The sequence below is a fragment of the Oreochromis niloticus genome, linkage group LG17 (genome assembly GCF_001858045.2).
Source record: "Oreochromis niloticus isolate F11D_XX linkage group LG17, O_niloticus_UMD_NMBU, whole genome shotgun sequence".
NCBI lineage: Eukaryota > Metazoa > Chordata > Actinopteri > Cichliformes > Cichlidae > Oreochromis > Oreochromis niloticus.
In genome coordinates this window covers 20,870,779-20,896,446 of record NC_031981.2, presented here as the reverse complement: position 1 = coordinate 20,896,446, position 25,668 = coordinate 20,870,779, and the positions used below count along the sequence as shown (strand labels likewise).

The 25,668-nt window shown below is 39.4% G+C and overlaps 1 protein-coding gene across 1 annotated transcript in view; it reads right to left on the bottom strand.

Moving 5' to 3' along the window:
* The window catches only part of LOC100692659 (thyrotropin-releasing hormone-degrading ectoenzyme), a 257,284-nt gene that overhangs the window by 95,362 nt on the left and 136,254 nt on the right, over positions 1 to 25,668 (bottom strand). Inside the window, exon 5 of the mRNA XM_019347171.2 lies at positions 6,972 to 7,126. Within this exon, the coding sequence (XP_019202716.1) occupies positions 6,972 to 7,126 (155 nt within the window). The remainder of the gene's footprint in view (positions 1 to 6,971; positions 7,127 to 25,668) is intronic.

Genomic DNA, 25,668 nt, shown 5'->3' with positions numbered 1-25,668 from the left:
CTGTTCTCTGCTCCTCAGTAAAATTCATACTCAGCCTCGCACTGTAAATACAGCAATGTTATTTCATTTAACTGTGTTACATTGTTTGGGTGTACTTATACTGAGTTGTTTAGACTATAGGTGTTCATGCTTGTTTGAATTCATCATTTCCATGTGGCATGTTTAAGTAATGAACAGTTCTGAAATTACAAACACAAGGAATCATGGGACTATTATTTTTTTTACTTCTAGCAGTGCCAGGTGATTGGCACACCACCTTTGCATTTACTAATGAACTTCTGTTATTCTGTAGTGTGCTGGGACCTAGGAGACACACACACACTGAAGTCCCACAGCTGGTGCTGCACACAAAACCAGATGGAGAAGCTGAGAATCCCAGGCTTCCCTCACCCCAGCCGCCTCTTCCACCTCATCCAGGGGAACACAGAGTCATTCCCAAATGATCTGAGAATTATAATCTCATCAGTGAATCGTGGTCTGTCCTGGGGTCTCCTTCTGGTAAGACATGCCCAAAACACCTCAATCAGAGGCGTCTGTGAGGTATCCTAGTCAGACGCCCTGACCACCTGAACTGCCTCCTTTCAATGTGGAGAAGAGGTGGCTTTACTCAGAGACCCTTCCAAATGATCGAACTCCTCACCCCAGAGAGCACAGCACCCTTTGAAGGAAACTTATATCTATAATTGTATTCTTTTGGTCACTACACAGAGCTTGTGACCATAGGTGAGGGTAGTAAAGTAGATTGTAGACTAAATCACCAACTTCGCTTTTACCCTATGCTCTGTCATAAAAGATGCTCCAATCTCATGGTCCCTTCTTCACTCAGTCATAAACAAGACCCTGGAGGCTGGAAGTCCCCACCTGATGAAGCAAACACCAGCTTATTTAAGGACACTGACCTTTTAGCTCTCAAATCATTTTCCAGAAACTGACGCCACAGTGACACCAAACATTTTCTATGTACAGCAAAGATATGCTGCAAGCTCTCAATTTAATATGAAGTTTAAGTTTTAATACTTTTATCATTTCAGGTTCGTAAACTGAATCTATTGAAGGTGAACTACTTTAATGTAGAGAAGAGCTCATTCACTGGATATACTATGTTAAGTTCATGTGACTTCATTTGCTGGAATGCTACACAAAAAAAGTATAGCTGACGCCTCTTAAATTGGCCTTAAATTTTGATTGATAATGAGTTGCCCCTAATCCATAATGTGAAGGGGGTGTTGGAGTAATCCAAATGCAAACGTCTTTTCTTCCTCAGAAGACTTAGAGACTTCTATCTGCCGCTGAGGGTGCTTAAGAACTTTTACTCCTGCACCATCGAGAGCATCATGAGGGGAAACATCTGCACCTGGTATGGGAACAGCACCAAACAAGACAGACGAGCTCTTCAGAGAGTGGTGTTCTCGGCCAAACACATCATTCACTCTGAGCTTCCCGACTTGCAGTCTGTCTACACTAAGCGGTGCAAGACAAAAGCCAGGAAGATTATTAAGGATCTCTCATATCCCAACAATGGACTCTTCTCAGTGTTGAGGTCTGGGAAGCGCTTCTGCTCCCTTAAGGCCAAAACAGAGAGAATGAGGAGCTTCTTCCATCAGGTTATTCAGTCTCTGAACCAGGTGGAGGACTGTAGGACTGGACTCTCTCATACATCACAACACTGCACATGCACTCTAATAACAATAATAATAATGTACATCAGTACTATGCCTCAGTAACTTGTTATTCCACTGTAAACTGCTACTTTTCACACTGTTTATTTGCACACTTTTTATAATTTCTTAAATTTGTTTATTTGCACAAAGTTATTTTAAATTTAACTTTAATTCTTAGTTCAGACTTTACTTCTTAGATTAAATTCTTAATTTATTTTGTACATCTTTTAGACCTTACTTCGATGTTCATTTTATATCTATTATGTAACTTTATTCCATTTTTCTGTAAATATTTTACTGTAGTTTTATTGTTGGGCATTGCACAGCAACAAGGATTTCACTGCATGTTGTACTGTACATGATTGTGTATGTGAGAAATAAAATTTGAATTTGAATTTGAATTTGATGAGGTTTGTGTCATCAGTGGTGACAGCCCTAACCCTGGTGCACCAAGGACGCTCTATAGCAGTGTGAGCTTTATTAAACTGCTCTCTCAAGTGTTTGCCATCAGACAACAAAGAACATAAAACCTTTAACTGATATAAAAATGATTTATATATTTTTTTTTTCAAAAAAGTCTATTTTGGCTTTTTCCCAAAACATACAGTTTTGTTTATGGTGAGTTAGACCTCTGAAGGTTTAAGAGTCCGGGATCTGAAAGGCCAATAACAATGTAGAGCAAAAGATGTGTGTATATCTATAGTAAAGCTATAGAGTTACTAAAAGGCCTTCAGTTGTAAGTAGCCAATAAAACAATCCATAGTGTTGATAATGGCTCCCCACAGAGCAGACAGGTTTGGCCCGGATCTGGTGTCAAGCCGGTACTGCTGGCTGACTTCTGGCATGGTAAGTGGTATGTCATCCAGATATGGGCCAGGCCTGGCATAGATGGCACTGTAAATGTGATGGCATGCCACATCTGGCCCAATTATGGCTTGGTGTATGTGGCACAGGCTCATAGAACACAGGTGTGGCTCGGATCTGGCATCAAGCTGGCACTTCTGACTGACTGGTGCCATGACAGGGTGTATGTCAACCAGATGTGGGCCAGGTCTGGCAATGATGGCACTATTTATGTTCCTATTTTAGTTAGAAGACCCAAATGCCATGTTGCAATACTATACTTCTATGGTAGCCAACGTTTCAAATGCAGGTTTGACAGGTTTCTGAGTGTACACTTTATCCAAAACCTAGTGAGGGTTTACTCATGTTTACCACTGGGTGGCTGTAGCTTAGAAGGTATAGCAGGTCACCTACTGCTTGGAAGGTTAGTGGTTTGATCCCTGGCTTCTCCAGTCTGCATCTCAAGAATTTATGAATGTAGTTAGGAAGCACTCAGTTTAGAGAAAGTGTGTGAATGTGGCATGTTGTATAGAACACTTTGAGTGATCTGCGAGAGTAGAAAAGCGCTATATAAGAATCAGTCCATTCACTGTCTGAACAGAGTTTCATCGTGTTACTTTTGCACTATTATGTTCCGGCACATGTTGTTATTACATGGCTTGATTAAGGTGCACATTAGGCTGACTTCTGGGGTCAGAGCTGAAACTGTTCTGGGCCAGCACAGGGCCAGGAGTGTGTCTGCAACTGGCCCGTGGCTGCACACAACTTACACATGGCACACATACCGCAAAGAATGACGGCCCTTTGTGTAGATGACCTCTGGCAAACCTGATGTGGGCCACCAAAGGGCCGTCATTGTGTGGGCCACGTGTAAGCACATTGTGTGGGCCAGATCCGGGCCATACCAATTTTGCTATGTGGGTAACAAAGTCTGGTATATATCGAGTGAGCTGAGGAAATTAATTGCATAATTTCCTCAGGTATTAATAAAGTATTCTGATTCTGATGATTGAATAACCATGTTTGATTATTGGTTTTCTTTCAGTAATGTTGGAGCATCTTTACAATGCATAACAGCCTCGAGATGACCACTGCTATAAACTGGTAACACAAAGTTGCCCATAGTGTGATGGTGACCTGTTCGGGTGTGCACACCACCTTTTGCCCTTCAGCAGCTGGGATAAGCTCCAGCGCCCACACCCTGCCACCCTGACTCACATAAGCATATTATTGACGGATAGATAGACAAAACATAAAACACTTGCATATATTTTTTCACTCATCTGTTTTGAAGAAACACCTCTGCAGTGCACACAAAACTCTGCAACATTGCACTGTACTTAATTTTTAGTTTTTGCTGTCATTATCTTACAGGTGAAATCTTATCAGAGTGTCTGCTAATGCTGATTCTTTAAGTTTACATCTAGCTTTATATGGTTACCAGGATTAAATTAAATGTCGAATATGTTCCTAGTTTAAACTGGAGATTTTGAAAAGAACACATCCTGGATGCTGAGTGTATAAAAAGCAAATGTTTGTTTGTGTAAAGCTCACTGGTAAATGTGAATAAGGCCGAATGTTTTGGGTATTTTTTACAGAGCTCTGTTCTCTTTCTGTCTTTGTTCATCTTTTCGTATCCTTTATTCTTCTTTAACGGATGTCGTTTCCATTCTTTCTCTCCATCACTTTGTTTCTGCGCCTCTTTGTTTCTTCGTCTCCTACGCTCTACTTTTTTTCTCTCTCTCCGTCTCATACTACGTCTGTCTTTGCTGTTTAAGCTTGTTCGCCTGGTCACACTCCCTCCCTCTTTCTCTTTTCTGACTAAAACCTTTAAATTCCCTTCTGCTTCATCGTGTTTGTCTGCTCGTCACGTATTTGATGTCATACTGTAAAAACAGGATCATCCTCTCTGCTTTTGTTGTTGCCCGGGGAAATTTGTAACACGCACACACAAACACCGAGCTCATTGGTGTAGCCGTTGAAGTCATTCTGACTTCTGTCACATTTGGTGTGTTCATAACCAGACCATTTGCATTTGTTAGAGGAAAATGGATTTTTTAATTTTTACCCTGTGTTTCATGTCAATGTTCACTATTAATTTTATTTCCTTTTTTCATGTCAGACTGATGCAGTTGAATATAAAAGACCACTAGTGATATCGCAGTAGCTCATGGGTTCGGGCTGAGCCACAGGGGTGTGTTCTAGTCTCAGCACGATAACATATCAACAAATTTAGTCTCTGTAGGTGGGTCACTTTCTCTGAAGGAACATTTTTATCTTATGAACATTATTTAAACCCTCATGCTGGTGTGCCGCCATGCCTGCATAAGTGGTGAGAAATGTACAAGACCTCTGAGCTAAATCCTGAGCAGCTTTCAGAAATGCACAGATACATAAACTCCGACAGGTCTGATACCCACAAACAGCCTGGTTTCCTTTGCAAAGGCTGCAGAGTCCTTTGAAAGTCATAAGAAATTTTTAACATGCACCTGGATGTTCAGGAAGTCGTACGAAACATTATTCAGTAAATTGATTGATATATTTTTTAGAGCTTTTAGTTCTTCTTTTCAGACTACAAGATATAAAATGTCCAAAATACACAAAAATCTCATTTTCTAAATACACTTTCATTTATTAATAAACACATTTTACAAAATGCAAACAAAAATAATAATAATTCTGAGTCTAATTATCTATAAGCCACTTTGCAACCCACCTTCACCCCAACTCTTTGTTTCATGCTGATGTCATGTCATGCCATTCTGACTTAATGTCTTATCTGTTATTGTTCCCTGCCTGAGGCTTTTCATGTAAGAACGTAGAAGGTTGACAAGCTCCCTCAACAGATGGGAAGAGAAAAAAAAATCATATTTTCTTCTCATCTCTTCACCATCAGTCCACCTACAGTGTTGTGTACTTAAATGAGATATATGGGTGCAATCCTCACAAGCAACAAAACAAGACAAACCGAGTCTAATGAAGAATGAAGTTTTAAGAATTATTTGCACAATACATATCATTCATACCATAATAAATGAACAGCAGGTGGTGACAATTCTTAGATATACTCAGATCATTTATTTTATTAGTATTTCAGTGTTATTTGTGCCCTTTCAGGTGTGGTGACATTTAATGTTGTTTTTCCAGAAGTAAGCTACCAACTACTGACCAGTCTGCACTCATTTTAAATTCCAACAGCTGTGAGTCTGTTTTGCACATTAGATTTACATAATTCTGTGCTAACAGGTTACCCCGAGCCACCAGTTTGAGCCTAGTGGTTCCACTTTATTTCAGTAAGACAAGCAATCCAGCATAGGCAGCTTCTGTCGGCCTGAATCTATGGCGTATGTGACAAGTAAACAAAATACCACATTATAGCAGACATGTGACTAAGCTCACAGTGGATGAATTTAAAGGAAAGAAAATTCTGTTCTGTGTCTGCCAACAGTTCAAGGAATGAATGAACTCAGTTTATCACAGAATTGTCACCACCTGCTGTTTTCTTTTTGGTTTTTGGGGTATTTTTTTTGTTATACATCAAACCCATCATTTTGTGTGCTTGTGCTCCATTTTCACATGAGGTTGCATTAATTACATCTTCGGCAAAAAGTGTGAAGCCCACATATTGAGTATGAAACATCTTTAACTCGAGTGGGCATGTCCTTAACTTGGCTCTGTCAGCCAGAGTGAATCCCTCCATGTTTCAATTGCAAGTATACAAATGATTTTTTATTGCATTTATTCAACTTTAGTAAAGTTTTATGACTAATATAGTCAGGGGAACCTTACCCTTCTAAAACCAGAATTACATAATCCCAGCTATCACAATCTCGTCAGCAAGTGCCTCCTGTCAGACTCAATAATACATACATTTGAAAAAGGATTTATATATTCTCTCTCTTATACTCTGTATCCAAACAATCTGCTCTCATCCATCATTTCTAGTTTATCTAAATTTACTTCAGTGAGATAGGAAAGGTTTACATTTATGAAAATAATCTTTTTTTTCTCAAGGAGAAGGTATTGAACAGATGGTGGGGACATCAAACATTTTTAGGAAACATCTTTAGGACAATGAGCAGGTGAAATTATGCAGTTATCATCATAGATTATGTAGTCTAAAGAGTAGGAAAATGTGGTTTATGGGGCTTACAGATGTATCGTTTCTGCACCATTTGTACAAAAATGTGTCCAGACAGATTAAACATTTCTGAAAAGATTATTTTGTGCAAAAGATTATATTGTGTAACCAATACTTATAATCCTAGTTAGTGAGTATTTATGAACACTTTGTCAAGAAATCAGTTAAACTGATTCTTTCATCAATGATCTCCAATCATATGAAATTTTACAGTCTGAATAATACCTTTCTTAAATGACATTATAGTATATATTCTATACTATATTCACAATCCTTCGCAGTATGAATGGTAATATAATGTCTGAGCCATCAGGTATGTCGCCTACCTGGTGACAAATCTCGTGGACTACCACCATGGTGAGTTCCATCTGATAGGATGAGGACGACACGTCTGCGTCCAACAGGATCTTCTGCTCCACGAAGACGCTCAGGCCCCAGTTCTCCATGGCGGCGTAGGGGTGTTTGGGCACAGCCAACAAGTCTGTAAACCAATCACGACAACAACAACACATTACAGCTTTTCAACACATGCTGAATGTTTTCCTGTATTAATAAACTCTCAGCGAGATTCCACCACTTAAATAACAGGAGGCGGTTGCTGTGACAGAATGACTGCTAGCATCAGCGCGGATCCCATTTCGGGTTAAAATTAAACTCATGAGTCATTTTAACTATGTGCCAAAGGAGCCTTTTATCCACACAACACAGATATATGGATTTTTCAAGATATAACTCTACATATATCTGTATGAGAGAGAAGCAGTCCGAGAGAGAGATCAGCTGAGATGTAACGAAAAGGAGTAAATGCTGAGAAATGTCCTTTGGGTGGGGAAACTTGGGTTGTTTTTCAGAAAAGGCATTTCTCTCCAGTGAATGAGTGATGAGTTCAGGTCTTAATTTAAATTTAAAATCATAAACTTCTGGCATTTCAGCTGCAGCGACCTTCGTCAGAGGATCACTTGCAGACAACAGGAGACATTATTATTTCCTCTGAGAAGGAAAAGTTAAGGACAAAATAATACCTCAGTCATAAAGAGGAGCAGAAATGAGCAAAGAATTACATGAAATTTACCAAAAGTATTTTCTTCATGAATTAAACAGTATTTCTTTGAGACACACAAGTAAAAAAAAAAAAGGCACCACTGTGAGTAAGACTTGCTTCCATTTTGAAGCCTCTCCAAACCAATTCATATCCAATTCTTTACCCGCCATTACTAAACCCTGAGAAAATCAAATACCTGGGTGTCATCTAACGTGCTGCCTCTTTGGCCTTGATAGTGGGTACTCATTTTAACCCTTGTGGCTAAAAACTCATAGAGACCAGTCTTGAATTTTCTACCTTAAAGTCACAGTACAAAAGTTGACCTTTTAACATTTTAGGCTTCGGTCTCAGAGGCCTAGATACTCAGTTAGGGTTAGGATGACTCCCTGGTGACCACTGGTTGCTAGTGAACTATATATTTCTCCATAAGCTGGTGAGTTAGTTAGTTGTCCACTGTGAAGAACATCATTAAACAGAAGTGGTGTCTTATGGTACAAGCTATCAGCCACAATGCAGCCTTGAGATGCCTTCCCTTCCCCCAAGTCACACCTTACCTCAGGTTAGGTCACATGATGGGTAGGACAAGATTTCATAGTGGTTTCACTCTTAACCCACAGTGATGGTAATGACCCATACCTTTTTTCATACTGTGGCCCACTGTTGATTATAGTACCATATGATCCATATTACTATAATCAACGGTGAGCCAACAACCTTCAAAACCACCTCCAAAGGGGATAACCCTCACTAGGGGTTAAATACTCTCAACTTCTTGTCTGTAGAACCGAGGAAGCTTCTTGAACGGGACCCAAAACATCTTCACAAATCTAAAGATGTCCAGTTTTTTTCTAAACTCTAAGACAACCACCAGAATGGAAAATGGACACATTCACCTTCAGAGTACTGCTTCTTTGGAAACGTGTTGATTTCAATGTAAGATGCAACTTTTACTTTGATGGCAAGCAGTCTCTATTTCTCCTTTGCGTCACACTTCCCACATTTTTGTGAAAACTGTCTGGTGTGTCTTTGCAGTGTTTCCGTATTTTAGATAAAATAAGGAAAAGTATCATAGAGCCACTGTAATGGTACGGACTGTGGAAGAAAAGGCAGCAAGTAAAAACCAAAAAGTGCTCAAAGAAACAAGAAAAAGGAGGTAAATGCAGACAAATTCCTCACTTTGTCTACTCATGTGGAGAAGAGGAGGTGGAAACATGAAGAGAGATGAGAGGAGGCAACAAACATCTAACAAAATGAAGCATTCATACTGCACAGCTGTGAAAGCGATGTCGATTAAACATGACGTGTGACACAGAAGCATCATCTGTCTGTTCTGTGTTACAGCCTTTTGCTCTACTTTGTTTTCTCTGTCAAACGAACCTAACACTGTTCATGACAAGTTATATATTTATTTTAAATTAATGTTGTGTCAAGAATATATAGCTATGATGAGTATTAAATCCCATATTCATCACATCAACAAACGACGACAGGTAGATCGTTTGACTGATCATCTTCTAACCAATACAAATTATGAAGACATCGCTTACAGTCTTACTTCTTCCATGGTTCTTAAGACTTTTTCCTTAGATTTATTTGTGGACCTTCTGTTGCCTTGCTCCTCCCTCCTCCTGATGGAGTATAGGAACTGAGCATGCAGCAGTCAAAACCTGCAGTTACTCAAACGCCCACTAGAGGCCACCTCCAAAAGAGTCGATCTCCATAGACTTTCACGTTAAAACGTTCAAATTTAGAGCAGAAAACACTTGGTTCAAGTTGTGTGCGTACTTTCCTTTTTTAATTTATATTTTTTAATTCAACCCAGGTTTATAATTATGATCATGGCTGCGTTCATCAGCACCTGTAGTAGGCACCTGTCACTGAACTGGACCTCTTAAGATCTGACTTCTGGGTACTGGTTTACATTTTTGTACTTTGTACTGCTTTGAGGTATCTATGTTGGTACATTACTAATATTGATAGAGCTCGGAGTATTAAAACGAAAGTTAATAACTGACCAAATAAATGTCCAGGGGAGTTTCAAGATAGTTTCCAACAGGTGATAATTGCTTCTGGAAGGACTTTGAGATTTACGGTTGACCAAGACTTTTCCTTCTCATCCACATAGGGTCATTTCGGTCTCAAAAAACAAAACAAAAAAAGCTTCTAAAACACAAATTCTGAAGCTACAAAAGCAGAATCCAGAATGCAATGAGTGACATCACAGCATCTACATCCATCTTTCATATACAGAATATGTAACTATTCCCAGGGATTCTGCACCAGAGGACAGATTAGATTTTTTTTTATTTCATTAAAACAATAAAAGATATTTTAATGAAATAAAAGGCTGAATCAATGTTTCCCCACATTAAAAGCTTCAGGCAGCACCTTCTGCCTCAGTTTGCACCTTTTTGATGTAGTTCCATCACACGGACAGAAGTCACACTGTCAATCACTTGAGCAAAACAGGACATCAGTTTCTCTTCAGCAGCTGTCACTCATCACATGGCTCACTAGGAGGTAGCAGCACATGCACAGGGGCAAATGTTTGCACACACTCATGTGAAACCTGTTGTCAGAGCAGTTTCAATGCTAGAAACACTCCTGCTGGGAGCTCTCACACATCCACACGTTCACACTGATATCTATCTGCTGGGTTTGTTGTGGAGTGTCTGAGTGCCTTCCTCTGTAATCACAGCCCAAAGGACTAGGAACTCAACTTTGGTGGACTGCTTTAAGTGAAGCCAGATTACAGGTGTTTAAGTGTAATCTTATATTATGGTACCCGCAGTGACTTTGTGATATTTGATAAACTCTAGAATCTGCAGCACATATTGTAAACAGCTTAAAGGATTACTTTATAAAGGGCTCTTTACCGAGTGGCCCAAATGCAATGTTGATTTAATCGCTGCTGCTCTCAGAGAGGTGTTACCGAGGCATGTGCAAACATTCCTGAGGATGCTTTAATGTCTCCCATGACCTCTTCTGTGCAATCTCCAACACCCTGATGTTGTTTTGAAGTGCTCATGCTAAAGATAGGCAAAGTGTTTTCAACCTGTACATGGATGAAGATGTTTCTAATCAAGTACAAGCACCTGGTTATAAATGTCAGAGAGCTGAGGCATGAATACAGATTAGCAATGATGATATTTGGATAGCCTTGGGCACATTCACAAACCGACTCTTAGTGGGTTACTAACGCTGGGTGGGTGTTGCAAAATACCGAAGCTGTCTGTAGATAGTGCTCGGTATCAGCCCGGGGTGTAAAGTTAAGAGATATTTGAGGAAACACGCATAACAGAAGTTAACAGAAAAATAAAGAGGATTTAACAGGAGGCTGTTTGATGATACAGTGCAAGTACTGCTTTCTCTTTGGTGGATAGATTTATGTGGGAGAAATGGCCGGTGAAAATTTGTCTTAATTCCATTAAAATGAATCCTTTAAGCCACTGATCTGAGGATTTTTTTCCTCTAAAGTAAATGCTAACATCTGCATATTTTCTGTGCTCCCTATCTTTGATTTATGTATTATCCTACACTCACTCTGGGGAAAACAATGGTTGGACATCACGACCAGGCCAAATATGTTGCGACCATGTACAACAAACAAAGACATTTCTCCACATAGTTAAAGAAAATAATTCTTAACCATAAATTGCAAAATAAAATCAATATTTAATGAGCTTAATCACCTTTTTTTAAACCAAGAATTAAAAAAGAATGATGTTAGCTTCTGATTCGGTTATTCTGAGTACTCGTGGTGTACTTCTTCACAACAGCCACTCCTGCAAAAGCAAATAAGAGGCTCCACTGTTCTGTCTGAACAGCCACGAGGCTAATGGGAAGTCATCACTGAAGATTTCAGGTTGGGGAAAACAAATCTAGAAATTTCATTGTATCCATTTCAGTAGTTAAGATATTTCTATTAGAGATGGACCGATCCGATATTACGTATCGGTATCGGTCAGATACTGACGTAAATTACTGGATCGGATATCGGAGGGAAATAAAAAATGTAATCCGATCCATTAAATATCAAAAAAGCACCTCACAAAACTTGTGACACGGCGTAACTCGGTAGCACGTCGGAGCAGTATGCCTCACGTGATAGAGCGGCTGTGAGTATTTGTAGCCTCGCTACCAAACCAGCATTTCATCTCCGAGGAAGTTATCCCAGAGAGAAGTAAAGCAAGTGTGTAAGTTCATCTCTGAATGTTTGTAAAGCATACCCACGTAAAGCTTAACAACCGATATATGGAGCGACTGCCTCTCTCTCTCCCTCCGTCTCCTGCTGCTACTTCAATCATAAAACTGATTAATGATCAGCTGATCGGCTTTTCTGTCGAGAGTCCGTCTCTCTTGTTTGTTTTTGGCCCACTTTGCACCAGAAAGAGGAAACCAGCGGCTGAACAACAGCAGCACGTTTAAGCTTGATAAGCTGTTGTTAGAATTTTTATTTAATATTACTTTCTACACCAGGATCCTTTTCTACTAGCTGACGGCTGGTAACTGTGCAGGGGCGGATCTAGCAAAGTTTAGCCAGGGGGGCCGATAGGGCATGAACAAGGAAAAGGGGGCACAAAGACATACTTTTCTTTCTTATTCTCATTTAAAATGTCTAGCTTTTAATAAGTAATTATCTGAATCTTACACCCAAAGTTTTAATCTTATGTAAAATATATAGAAGTCCATTACTGTATATAGTAACTGTTAAGTCTGATATACCCTAGTAAGCTATAGTACTTTTTCTTTTGGGATGGTACGATCTGTGCAGTCTGCAATTCATTAGAAGAAAGATGTTGAATCTATTTAATTATTCTTGAAAAATAATTTATTTCTGTGCATTTTTTTTTCACCCTGCATCAAATTAAAGTTGATTACATTGATTAAGCATCATGAGGTGGAGGGTGGGGGGTGGTTCCCTATTTTTTTTTGCTGGGAGTTTGCAACCCTATTAGTTAGGTTGCTTAATATTTCTGCTAAGTACTCTTTAAAATACCAGAATAGGGAGGATGGAGTAGGTTTAAGTTTATTAGATTGATCAGTTTTGCTGAACTATGAAATATTTTGGGTGCAGTGTATTTTTTTACATACAGGTATAACAGAATAGCTTTAGTGTTGTTGTTTATTTAAACTTGAGTATGAACTTATACAAAATGCAGCAAGATATTAAAAAAACAGTTTTATTGATTAAAAACACACTATATCGGATTCATATCGGTATCGGCAGATATCCAAATTTATGATATCGGTATTGGACATAAAAAAGTGGTATCGTGCCATCTCTAATTTCTATCAGAACTAAAGTGACTCACTGAGTGTTGTTTTGAGTCCATTCCATGTAGCATTCCAAGTATTTTTATAATGTACTTCCCAAACTTTTTTATATCTAGATATTTTACTTTTTTTGGAGAGGGGGTTGAGAAAAATTTGTCAAATAAAATGAAGACAAGGTTTGTAGTTTGGTAATGAACTATGAACTGGTAAATACAGCGGTGGATAGGAGATCATAATCTGCTTTGGGTTTTTCAGAGGCATGTTGGAGGTCACTGATCTACCAAATCAAAATTTATGATTTTCAGGCTGTACTGCCTAGGTTCACTGGGATTTTAACAATACTTGGTAAACAACAATATGCCTAAACACTGTCATGAGTCAAAACGAACCTTCAGAAGAAGAAATCAGCTAGCTGTCTTGTTTTTAACTCATGCAAACAGCATCACAGCAGAGAGCTGAGCTCAGTCAGTTTGATGTTTGAGTGTGAAAGCAGAACTCTGCAGCTGCTGTCAGTCAGCTCAGCCTGGTAGTTAATCAGGTATGAACACATGTTACGACGCGCCTCCTTGGACTGCCGGGTGGCCTCTTTTACCCAGCATGCATCTTCTGGCATCGGGAAGACAGTCGTGAGGACCTGCTGTGTTAACTGTTTTGAGGTAGCTAAATGTCTGTGGAGCCTGAGGCTTGGAAGCGTGCGTGCCATATAACTCTGGGTGTATCCTCACATGAAATATGAGGAGATACGATGTGAATTCATGTGGAAAAAACTTTATTGTTGTATTTCCACAATAATGATAATAATAACAGAGTGGATTTGGCACTCATGTAACTTCATATTGAAGCCTAATGGACTAAAGGAGTGCCAGTGCATTAAATATCACTGTCATGAGTTCTCACCAAGACTGACTATGTAATGGGTAGGGAGCTGAAACTGTATGTTTTTCGAAGTCTCAACATTACTGCCTCAACATAATTAACAATATTTTTTTTTTTCTTTTGAGCCAGAAGTTCCTGTATTTGGATGAGATGGAAGAGTTATTAGCTCATATTAGACACTAGACGTTCACTCACCAAAACTGGAGCAAAACCTTTTGGATGGGCTGTACAATTGAGGGTAAGGACACGGCATCATGGATGCTCCAAATACCTTGGATAGCGCTCTCATGATGTTCAGAAAGCTGAAGGTGTGAAACACCTTCAATGGACTGAAAAACACTCTTCTTCTATAAAAAGGATGGCATGGCTTGAAGAAACACACAAACCCAACCTCAGGATTCACAAAATGCTTACTCATAAAATTTAGGAAATGTATATTGTGTTATGTAAAGTCATCGCAAAGTCTGCATGGTATGCTAATGGGTCCTCCCATTAGCACACATGAACGTGTGCTAATGGGAGGACCTAAATTAAGACACAATGATGATCTGAGTTTGTGTAAAGCATAGCAAACTGCAAGCAGCCAAGTCAGCACCCACTTGTCAATCAAGTAGCCACATGCACACAATGCAACTGTAAGTCTTAAAGCAATATAAATGGGTATATATGGGGATAGGGAAAAATTCACCTTTCATACAGTTGTAATGAAGGTCAAATTGTCTGTTTATATAGAGCAAATGTTAATTTGTGTTGTAAATTTTAGTATAGGAGTCTATGGGGACTGCATCATTGTTGGACTAGGCTTCAGTGGTCATTAGAGAAACTACAGTTTCTAGCATTTCAGGCTTGCTTTAACTTAAAATAAGAAACGTGACAATTAGAGTGGGCTTCTGATTTTGCCTGAAGGCTTAAAATCAGCTGCTACACATAGAAAATTTACTCTCACACTGCACTCTGTGGTTTTGTCCCAATTTTCCAGGACTGATGAACAAAACAACAGAAGTAAGAAGATCTCTCCTGCTTTCTCACACCAATGGCTGGTGAGGACAGTGAGCAAGTTTACATGCAGATGTTCCTCATCTGTTCTAATTATCGCTTCTTCACACTAATAAAATTAAGAGAGAATTGTTGTTGGAGCTTGCTCACCCGTGCTATATATAAAGCTTTAAACAACCTTATGTTGCAGATCAGTTGCACCCATCAAAAACACCTGCTTTGGTTTAAAGTTAGAGGTGTGGATGTTTTATACATTGATGATGTGTTTCTGACACCAAGATATTAATAGGAGAAACTGGAAATGTTATGAGGTTTACATGCCTAAATTCCATCAAAGAGAAGTTTTCAGCATCAGGAAAATAAATCAGGAATAAAAATATTATTATAATGCCAATAATGTGAGCAGCAGCTATGTCAATGATTCTAAACTGAACAAAATGATCAAAGATTTTTCCTGCCAAGCAGCTTGAATGAAGTTTTTGTAGAAAAAACACAAAGGCTTGGTGTGAAAGGCCCCGGTAGCCTTGTCCAGATATAATACATCACATTATATTTTCAGTGTCAGACTGCTCATAGTGTTCACACCTGATCCATCATCCAGCCTGCAGCTGTCACAGTGACAGCAGAGACTGTCTCGGTCAATGTCTGACTGATCAGCTTGTGTAGCAGTTTATAGAAACAGTTTGTAGGTCAGAGACAGCGTCCTCTGCTACAAGTAAGTAAACTACCTAAACTCTCATTGATCAGCATGGCAGCATGACTTTTTTTTTTTACCCAAACAATTTTCCCTTTTAAAAAGTTTTTCAGAGAAAAAACCTGAAGAATGTGTAGAAGGTTGATAATATCTCTATCTTTATCTGCTTCTATCAGGTTCATCTAGTTGCTGGAATGGAAGCAAGACAGGAAGTCAAGTTAATTACATATTAGAGAAAGTGGTCTCCACTATGTAATCTACTTTGATTTGCCAGACAAGCATCTCCAGGGTTTACAGGGAACAGCTTGAAAAGGAGCAAATATCCAGTTCTGCCTATAAATCTGACCTCAGTGTACCACCTTCTTATGGATGCTTCCAGCAGGATAATGCACCACAAATGTCACAAAGCTCACAGCAATGAGTTTACTGTACTCAAATGGCCTTCACAGTCACCAGATCTCAATCTAAGAGAGCAGCTTTGGGATGTGGTGGAACGGGAGTTTTATATTATGGATGTAAAGCTGACACATCTTCAGCAACTTTGTGATGCTGTCATGTCACCATGGACCGAATTCTCTGAGGAAAGTTTCCAGCTCCTAGTTGAATCTGCTTCATGAATAATCAATGCAACTCTGAAGGCAAAATGATGTTCAACCTAGTACTAGTAAGGTGTACCTAATAAAGTGTGTGGTGAGCGTATACCAGTCAGTGCAACAAAATTGAGCTTTATTTGTCCTGGAGAAAAAATAATGACATACTGCTGAACTGCTGAAGTGCATCAGTGATGATGAGTGTGTTTACATGAGCTTGCAGTCGTCTGTTTGGTTAAAACCAGTTTTAAACTGGTACAGTTGCTGTGGTCAGCCAAAAACAACTAGGAGGAGGCGGAGCATGGCAGGTGGGCTACAACTGCCAGCTAAAGGAAAGCGCTATGAAATGTACATGTTACCATGGAAACAAAATTTCCAGACCCAGCACCCAATCCCAATGCTCGAGCCAGTTTTCCAAGGCTGAATGTGATTGGCTGACAACTCATTATCCACATGACTGAGGCTCAGACAGCAGAACTGGTTGGCTGGTGGAGGGAAATGGAAATGTGATTGGTTTGACTAAAGGGGGGAAATGCAAATGAAGCCGTTTGGTTTAAAGTAGAAGATGCAAATGAGACATGATGCTCAATAGACATTTAAATTCAAATAGAAGGAATTAATTCATTTTACCACAGAGTGAACCTTTACGAGGTTCCCGTGTCCCAAACAACAGTCTCCTGCTCACCCTTACACACACACACACACACACACACACACAGGCATACATTACCTATAACCTAAATTACATTCCCTTCACACCCTGCGTCACTCTGCATGCATTGCTTACTCCAGTGTTTCACCTGGATTCTCCCTGTGGCTGCAGCCTCCCTTTTATTACCCAGCTCCTTTTTGTCAGAGATGCATGACAAATAAACCATAGCACACATAATTATGTATTTTTCTCACCTTAAAGGGCAACTTTAATACCAACTTTAGATGGAAATTCAAGTTAAAGGGGTTCCTTAAGTCAGAGAAATAAACCATTATGATGTCATCAGGGTTTTACAGTATGTAATATACAAAGAATATATGGAGCACTTTTTGCAGCAGTTTGTAACAAGTAAAAAACAAAATTTTATGCAATTAAATTAGTGTAAAAAAACACAAGGAAATTAGAAGACAGTATAAATGTATATACACAGCCAAAACAGAGGTAAAAAAAATCTCATGCAATACATTTTTTCTTAAATATAAAATAATTAAAAACATTAGAAATAGCCAAGAACCATGTGCAGCCAAATACAAACACAACAACTGTCCTGACAACCCGTTAGCAACAGAAAAATCGAGTTAATAAGAAAAAAGCAATGGCCAACAATAAACCAAAAATCGAGTCCACTAAATGTTAAACAGCAGAAGATCCTTCTCCATGGGCACATGCAAATTTCATCTTTCAACTTTTCTGTTCCTTCACCTTCTCCTGAGACTGTTCAGCCTGTCAGAGTGGGGTCTGCTGTCAATTTGTATTGAAATAAGTCATTATCTCACCAGTACGTTAGTGACTTACTGTTAATGAAGCTGATGAAGGCCTATAGCCTACAGGCATCCACAGTTGCATTTTTATAAAATGTGAAACTCTACAGGCATTAATTGCTTTGCGCCACCTTTTTTTCTACTTAATCTTGCATTTTGGAGGTTGTGTGCCGAGCTGAAGCACACACATGTTCTTTCTGTGGACCGAGTGTCTCATGTTACTACTCCCAAGTTCTTTCCAAGCGCTGGCACTTTTGACACACTTCTGGTGTAAACACTTAAAGGCATGAGCTGGATTTTTATGTGAGACCCTGTGGGTTTTCCAGGGGATCAAATTAGTGATGAAGTGTGTTGCTGTTCTGATGGATGCAAAAGCTATTTTCCAACAATAACCCACCATTTTTTCCCATTCTCTTCCAAACTGCCTGGGTTCCTCAGGAGGGTTAACAATGAATTTTCAAGATTCCAAGCAGCAGTTTCCTGCTGTGTTTGACAAGTCTGAGGCACAGGCAATTTGGCTATAATTGGCTGCATTAGGAAACACAGCACCCAAACGCTATCCATGTTCAGGCCTGCCATCTGATATAAGCACAGCTTCTAAAATTATATTTTCCTCCTTAAATTGTCTTTCCACAAGGAGTGTGGAAAACAGCAAATAAGGAGGTATCCTTGTATAAGAAAATAATTGACAGTGTGGGGGCTGAAACGCTGTTTTCTAAAAATTACTAAAAATAAATTGGCTCCTGAATTATATTCACTCGGAGTCCAGGAAGCGACATGTGAGCCTGGGGGAAGATGTTAGGCTTAGGCTACTAAAACATTTAGGGAATAAAGGCAGTCAGATAGTGGAAATTTTATTGCCTGAAGTCAGAGAAGACCTTTTAAATATTTAGCCGAAGCCACAATCTTTAACATCACGGTTCGGTTTGTGGTGCCCAGAGAAAACTCTAAAAGTAAAACTTAGGGTTTGGGTATGCTCCACTCTGTGTCTGGGTGGATGGCAGTGAAATAAACCACAATCAAAGGCTGTAGTCCTACATCTTTATCATCTTTATCTGCTGACAGTTTTACTCCAAAAATCTTTGGCATTTATTGACCAACAAAGAAAACTACTGACACTTTTGTGCCACCCCAACAGTTTGACTCCCCCTGTGACTTGGAGTTAAATACATGGGCTTTTTTCTGTAAAGGTTCTTAGTCATCCACGTCATTGTAGTCTAAGGAGCTTGGAAAGAAAAGTGTCTGGACTTCTTTAAGTTTCTTGAAGACATCTCACTTCTCACCCGAGAAGCTTCTTCAGTTCTAAGAGGAACTGGTGAAGAGTCCCAGATATCTTTTAAGCCCTTTTGGGAGTGTCCCTATGAGGGTCGTGGCCTCCCTATTAATCCTCTACCTAATCACATGACCCAAGGTGTGAAAATGGGTGTAGGTCACAATCACCCAAGGTTTCGGGTGAACCCATTGTAACACTAAGCCCCATCCTATCATGTGACTTACTGAGGTCAAATGCACCAAGATGTGAGTGGGCACTAAAGTGTCTGGGAAGGGATCTCAAAACTGGATTATAGATGGCAGACAGTTGGTGTCTTAAGCCATCCCCTCTGTTCAAAGATGGTTGTTCACAGTGAACATAGATGGCTTCTTTCACTCCTCTTTCAAACCATCTGTCTTTTAGGAAAGCGTCTGGACTTTGTCCAAAATCTGGGACCCTCCACCAATTGCTCTTAGAACTGAGAGGTGAAACATCTTCAAGAAACTTAAGTCCAGATGCTTTTCTTTCCAAGCTCCTTAGAATACCTCAGCTTTCCAGTTTTTAGGACTGAAGAAGCCTGCAATAAAAGGTGCATTTAAAATGTTTCACAATCACACTGAAGTATATAAAAAAAGAGTTCTGATTTTAACTGGTTGGTCTCCTTGGACTGCTTTCATTGCAGCTGCTGCTTGAGGGTCACTGCCTGAAAGCACCACTTACCACACACAAGTGTTAATATAGTTGTACCATGGGCCTGCACACTCTTATGTCCACAGGAGTGTTCACATTTGCTCAAATCAGAAAGTTGGTCACAGTTCTTGAAGAATCAGGGTCTTCTACAGCCACAATGCCTTTGGTTGCTGAATAGCACTTCAGCAAGTTGTCTTATATGTTTATTCACTCTTTCCTAACTTCAAAGACTGATAAATCCTTTCAATCCTCGTCTTTGAACTGTGTGAGTAACCTGGGGCACCCAGTGAAAAATCAATTAAAGCCAATCACAAGGAGAACATGCCAACTTCACATAGAAAGCCCCCAGACAAGCAGCAGGATTACCCCAGAAACCTTTTGCTATAAAAACCACCACTTCACTATGTTTAGCGACAAATCATTAATTAATAAAGACATGTTAGCCTTCCATAGACCACAAGTGCCAAAACCAGCATGAGAAGGTGCTGGGAGAAAAGAAGACCGCTGTTTTTCAGCACATAGTTTCACTAACAGTGACATGAGGGTGCGATACCTATTTGTGAGGAAGTAAAGAAATGAACGGTAAAAACGAAAGATGTCACATTAAATTTGCAAATGTTTTCTAAATGAATCTGTCATCGCTAATGTTTCTCATGAAGAAGCGTTTTTAGAGTTCAGGAGGAAGAACGGGTGTTTCCTCCCTGCGGTGGGAATGCCCCTGTAACATTTTAATGAAGAACTCTTATGGAAGTTAGTCATGGAGTATTTCTTTTCACTGCTACTTTTACTTGATTTATGAATCTGACTATTTTTTCTGCTTCAGCTGTCATGTCTCACTGCCTTGCTTTGCGCAGGGTCACACATTCTCAGGCATGATCCCAGCGTTTGTCTGGTCCCCTGCCTCCACCACACACAGACATCACAGATAAAAGCTACACAACTCTTATTTTGTCTCTGTGTTTCCTTACTTCCTCTCATTCGGCCTCCCTCTCTTCCTCTCTGCAGTCGAGCTCCACTTGTCCACCAATTATCTTTAGCTCGTTCAGATAAGAGCTGCTCCATATTCAACAGACACAAGAGGAGGGAACTAGAGGAGAGACTTTGAATGTTAAACGCCTTCACAGCCACCAGACAACCTGCAGCCACAGAGCGAGACACAACTCCACTGCACACAAATAAACAACCACAGCAAGTGTTGCTGGAGGCTGAAATGTTCATTACACCCCATAATATGAAAGTCCAGTACAGAATAAATATCACGCTGATGGTGTTGCTGTTCTTCGAAGGCAAGCTGAAAGGTTGTCCTGAGGCTGTTACTAAAGGAAAGATCATTAAAATAACAGGCTCATCAGAAGGACAGCAGGGATGCTCAGTTAATTGTAGTTTAGCAGTTTACTGAAATATATTCGAGTCATATGGTGAAGATGTTTAAAGATCTTCAGTGTTAATTTCAGATTATTCACATAGCAGTGAGGATTTACAGATCTTTACTCTGGAGGCACTTTTTAAAAAATATATAATTGAACAGCTGATGAAAGCTGTCACATGGACAGATGATGTTGTTTCCATTTCTTCATCAGTTACAAAGTTGAAAGGTGTGGGGTTGATTCAAAGGGTCGCATTTTCATTTGGAAGCCATGGCCTCTGATTCCACAGCATTCAATCAAACTCCCAGTGCAGTGAAACATGCCATACTTAGGAAAGAAAAAACACACTGATCCTCAGAGGAATCACCATGAGGGTTAAACCATTTATAAGACCAAGAACATCTAAAAAAAAAACATCTGCACACTTCTGAAATGTCATTCTTTGAAAGGATGAAACTACCTGTAACTAAATGACAAGACAGAAGTAGGAAGGAGGCTTGAAATGGCTCTTAAGCCAACAAACTTGACACAACCTGTGAAATATTGAAGCAAGGGGATGGTTGCTATATAATGGCACCCAGTCACTTTTGCTTTTGGATGATGTCACAGAAGAAAAAAGCAGCGAAATAAATTCTGAAGAGCTTAGAGATCCAGGAGTTTATCTAAGGTGAAGAAACAGACTATTTTAAAATGATGTAAACAGTCTCCTCCAAGAATATCGTCCTGTAATAGACTAGGACTTAAAAATAGAAAAATCATGAAATTTCAAGAAAAATGTCAAATCAAATCAGAACTATTTTCATTATTTTAGACTTGATAGGAACCCCAGCAGCTCCTCCCCTGTTTGGCGCCCCGGGAGGTCACACATTCATTGCTTAGTTTCAGTGATGTTTATTGGTAATAGAGCAAAATCTGCTGGATAGATTCAGCCAAAAATTACAAAGTAGAGTGGACAGCTCTTCATATTACAAACGGGCACTGACCCAAAAACAGGAATAAGATCAAGATGGATTTTACTGTTGGATACAGAACCGACAGCAACACAAAGATCTAATTTACTCTGAATTTGAATATAATTCAAGTGACAAGTCGCTGTCTTATAGACTTCCTATGGCAACCGGAGGGCTCGCCCCCTGCTGGCTGTTAAAAAGCTATCTCGCTTGAACAAAACTCGCCTGGAGCTTAGATTTAGAGTTAGCTTCACAAAGTGGTCAGACAATTGAGAGCTGAGCAGAGAAGTTGTTTGCACTGCTGTCCATGAAACCTAATTAAGCCATGGAGTGCGAGTTAACACATTAATAAAAGAAAACTTGCACAGCACCTGCCAGCTTTAAAGGCTAAGCCTGTCAGCACACCAGCTCTTTGGATCATAGCAAGTACATTGGATTGAATACATGTACCATTATACACATTGTGTATATTCCCCATTAAAGGAAAATCTAAGAAAATCTAACATACTGAAAAGGTGGGTAACAATGTGTCACTTTGATATCGCCCCGGTTTATTAGATGCACACACTAAGACTGACTGATTTTCACAGCATAGTCATCCTTGTGCTTGAGAGTCTAACTAGTTGCTCCATTTACAGAAGCTTCACCTGACTCATTTCTACAACTGACAGGATATTTAAAGTCTAAAATGAAGATAATGTAGAAATGCTCTGATTAGGTCTTGGCTCAGTGAAAAGTGTTCATTAGCCTAAAGCAACAACCGGAGCATTTGCAGTGTGACAGACACACAGAGCGATGCAAACTGAGGTGACCGTGAAGATTCAGAGTCCTGACACAGACTCTGAATATCTTTCTGCTGCTCTGCATGAGTGGAAAATCTCTGTGCGTTTGTGTGTATGTAGAGGAGACTCGGAGGACAGTGGCCATCAGATCACTGGGGGGCCAGGTGATTGGCTTGGCTTTCTGCCAGTCAAGCCAATCAGAGGACTTCATTTCCCCGCAGCGATAAAACATTTTACATTCAAGCAGAGTCGACCTTTAAAGCGTCACAACACACCTGGAAAAGTATAATTACAAAGTATAATTAATGGAGATTGTGTTGCTGCAGAGACTCTCTGTTTACATTGTAGATTGGGTTCAGATGATAGATGTAATTACATTTATTAATTGCTTTTTGTTGTCTAGTCTCTCTTTGTTCCTGTCAGTCGTGTTGTCAAAGTCACCTGAATGGCACCGCTGTTGTATAATCCTCCTTCAGTGTTCAAAATATCACCTTCTGGCCCCTCAGAGAAATGAGATGGATAAAAGGGATTTTATCCCCTCGGATTTCCATCTCTATACCCTGCCTTCCTCTTAAACAGATAATAATGGAGGATTACTGCATCTATATGTTTTTATACATCTGTGACAACAACAAAAACCCCAGAAATCACTGAGAGATGGTGGAAGATGACAAAAAGACAAAGCATGTTGAAATTATCAGCACATTAAGTTAACCGTGGAGCATCTGGGAAAGCTGATAGTGGTCTGGAATGTGGCACAATTAACAAGCTACCTTAGCTGTTAGATAAAATAAAAATGTCGAGACTTCTGGTCAATTGTAGTCATTCAGTGTTTGTATGTTCTCTGGCATCTCCTGGGAGCAAAAACATGCTTGAGGAAGAAAAATGGCTTCAACTGTACAGAAAACAAAACTATATGAATGTGTGAAAGTAGCTGGTAAACTAAAGTGAGTGTAAGATGAGCGTATGAATGTACTGAATGCCACTCTTATGAAATTTTAAACAGATAACTTGCCTCCATTTCACCCTATCCCTACCATCCTCTGTCACACCAGCTCACTACAATCGAGGATCTTTTTTTCTTCTTCCTCTTTTCCTCTTGCCTGGCACCTGCATCCTTTGTCCAGTATATCCACCATCCCTCCTCTACACATGTCTAAACTATTTCAGGCTGGCCTATGCTTGAGCGGTCTCTGTGGTGGACTCATTCCACACAAAACATTAATGGAGGTAGAAAATAAAAAAGTATAAATCATTTTTGTACTTGAGTAAAATTTTCAGGTATCCATACTTTACTAGAGTCTGTGGCCTGAAACTTTTCCATGTGTCCCTGTTGGAAGACACCTGAATACAAATAGTAGGTCATTAGCAAGACTCATAAAACTTGACTGCATGCTGAAGTGGCAACCTTTAACCCTACTCAAGTAAATTTAAGTAAATGTAAGTGTTTGGAAAAAAATGTACTTCTAAAAGTACTTTTATTGCACCATGTTCATTCACTCATGAGCTACTATAACATGAATCAAATGGCTGAATTGCCACCTTAGCATGCAATCAAGTTCTACGCAGTAATTTTATTCAGGTGTATTGCAACAAGGACACATGGAAAAGTTTCAGGACACTGGCCGAGGACTGGAGTTCGAAACCCCTGATTTAAAGACAAATATCTTCTTTTTTACAAAATTTTCAAAACACCCTTGTTATTTTATGTTGAAAAACTTTTAAGAGAAGATTTGGTTTCACATCACTGAAGGCCAATTTCAGCCTAAATGGAGAGAACAATAACACAGAAAGAACAACCACACTGGTGTATTCATCGCTACGGCTTATCGCATATAATGAGATGAAAGGACTTTAGCTTCTAGCTGCTACAGAAGAGAAGCTAGTGTAAAGGGAGTAACATTTATTTCAAAGATCAATGATTTCAAATGCATCGATTTCACAAGTATTAGCAAACAGAGAGACTGTGGAGCTTGTTACACAGTTGAGTTGCTGCATTTCTCAGGGAGAATATGAGGTAACTTCATTCAGAGATAGAGAAGTATGTAATAAAGACAAGACAGGAGAGAAGAAGAGAGATTTGATTTAAAGATAAGGTCTGCTCAGGGGCATTTAATAAACTGGAATTGTAAACCTAATGTCCTCATTTGTTAAACCACATATTGTATGTTATGTAAAGTTGTTTTATGTTCTGAAACTTTATCTTATTCAAAGGTTGCATGAAAATATTTGGAAGTGTAATATAGGATAAACAGATTAGCGTGTTGTACTGCGGTGAATTCACAGTGAAGCACTGTGTTGGACCAGACAGAGCAGCTGTGCTGTTCATGGTCAGTGTTAGGTTACATCAAGTGTAGCAGATGATGAATTTGAATTTAATCTGACGATGCTTAGATTCATTCACTGAGTTCAACTAGTATCCAGTATAAAGACAGTATAAACACCAGTGTAGGGGATGGAAATCAGGTAAGAAAGCTTGTGAAACATCTGCTTACATCTGGCTGAATTCAGCTGTGTAAATCCACAAATAGCAGTAAACCTGAGAGTAGGTCCAGCTGGTTGGCTGATAACAGCCTGTACACAAAGAAAATCTAGTGGAACTGTAATTCACTTTTTACTTTCTTATTCTGAGTACATTTCAGAGCTGGGACTTTATTTAGTACTTCAATGTTTCCCAGAGTACTTTTTAAAGTATTTGTTCTTCTACTTAAGGAAAATGATGTCTGTAGTTTTTCTATTTCTGCTGATTATAAGTTTTAAGAGACTGATGCTACAGTTGGTGGTGCAAATTTAGCTGCAAGGCACTGCAGACAAACTAAGCTAAACAGGCGCTAGAATGAGAAAAACAGAGTGGAAAACGCATGAGACATCAACCACAGTTTGAAGATGAAGCCTGTGCAAGTGCTTTAAGGTGGAATGGATGGCATCCATGAGCTGTGGCTCTATTGAATTCCAAGCTTCAAATGACTCTTTTAATAATATATCAGTTATTCAGGCCTCAACGGCTAAATCTGGATGCTCTGCTAAGTGTGCT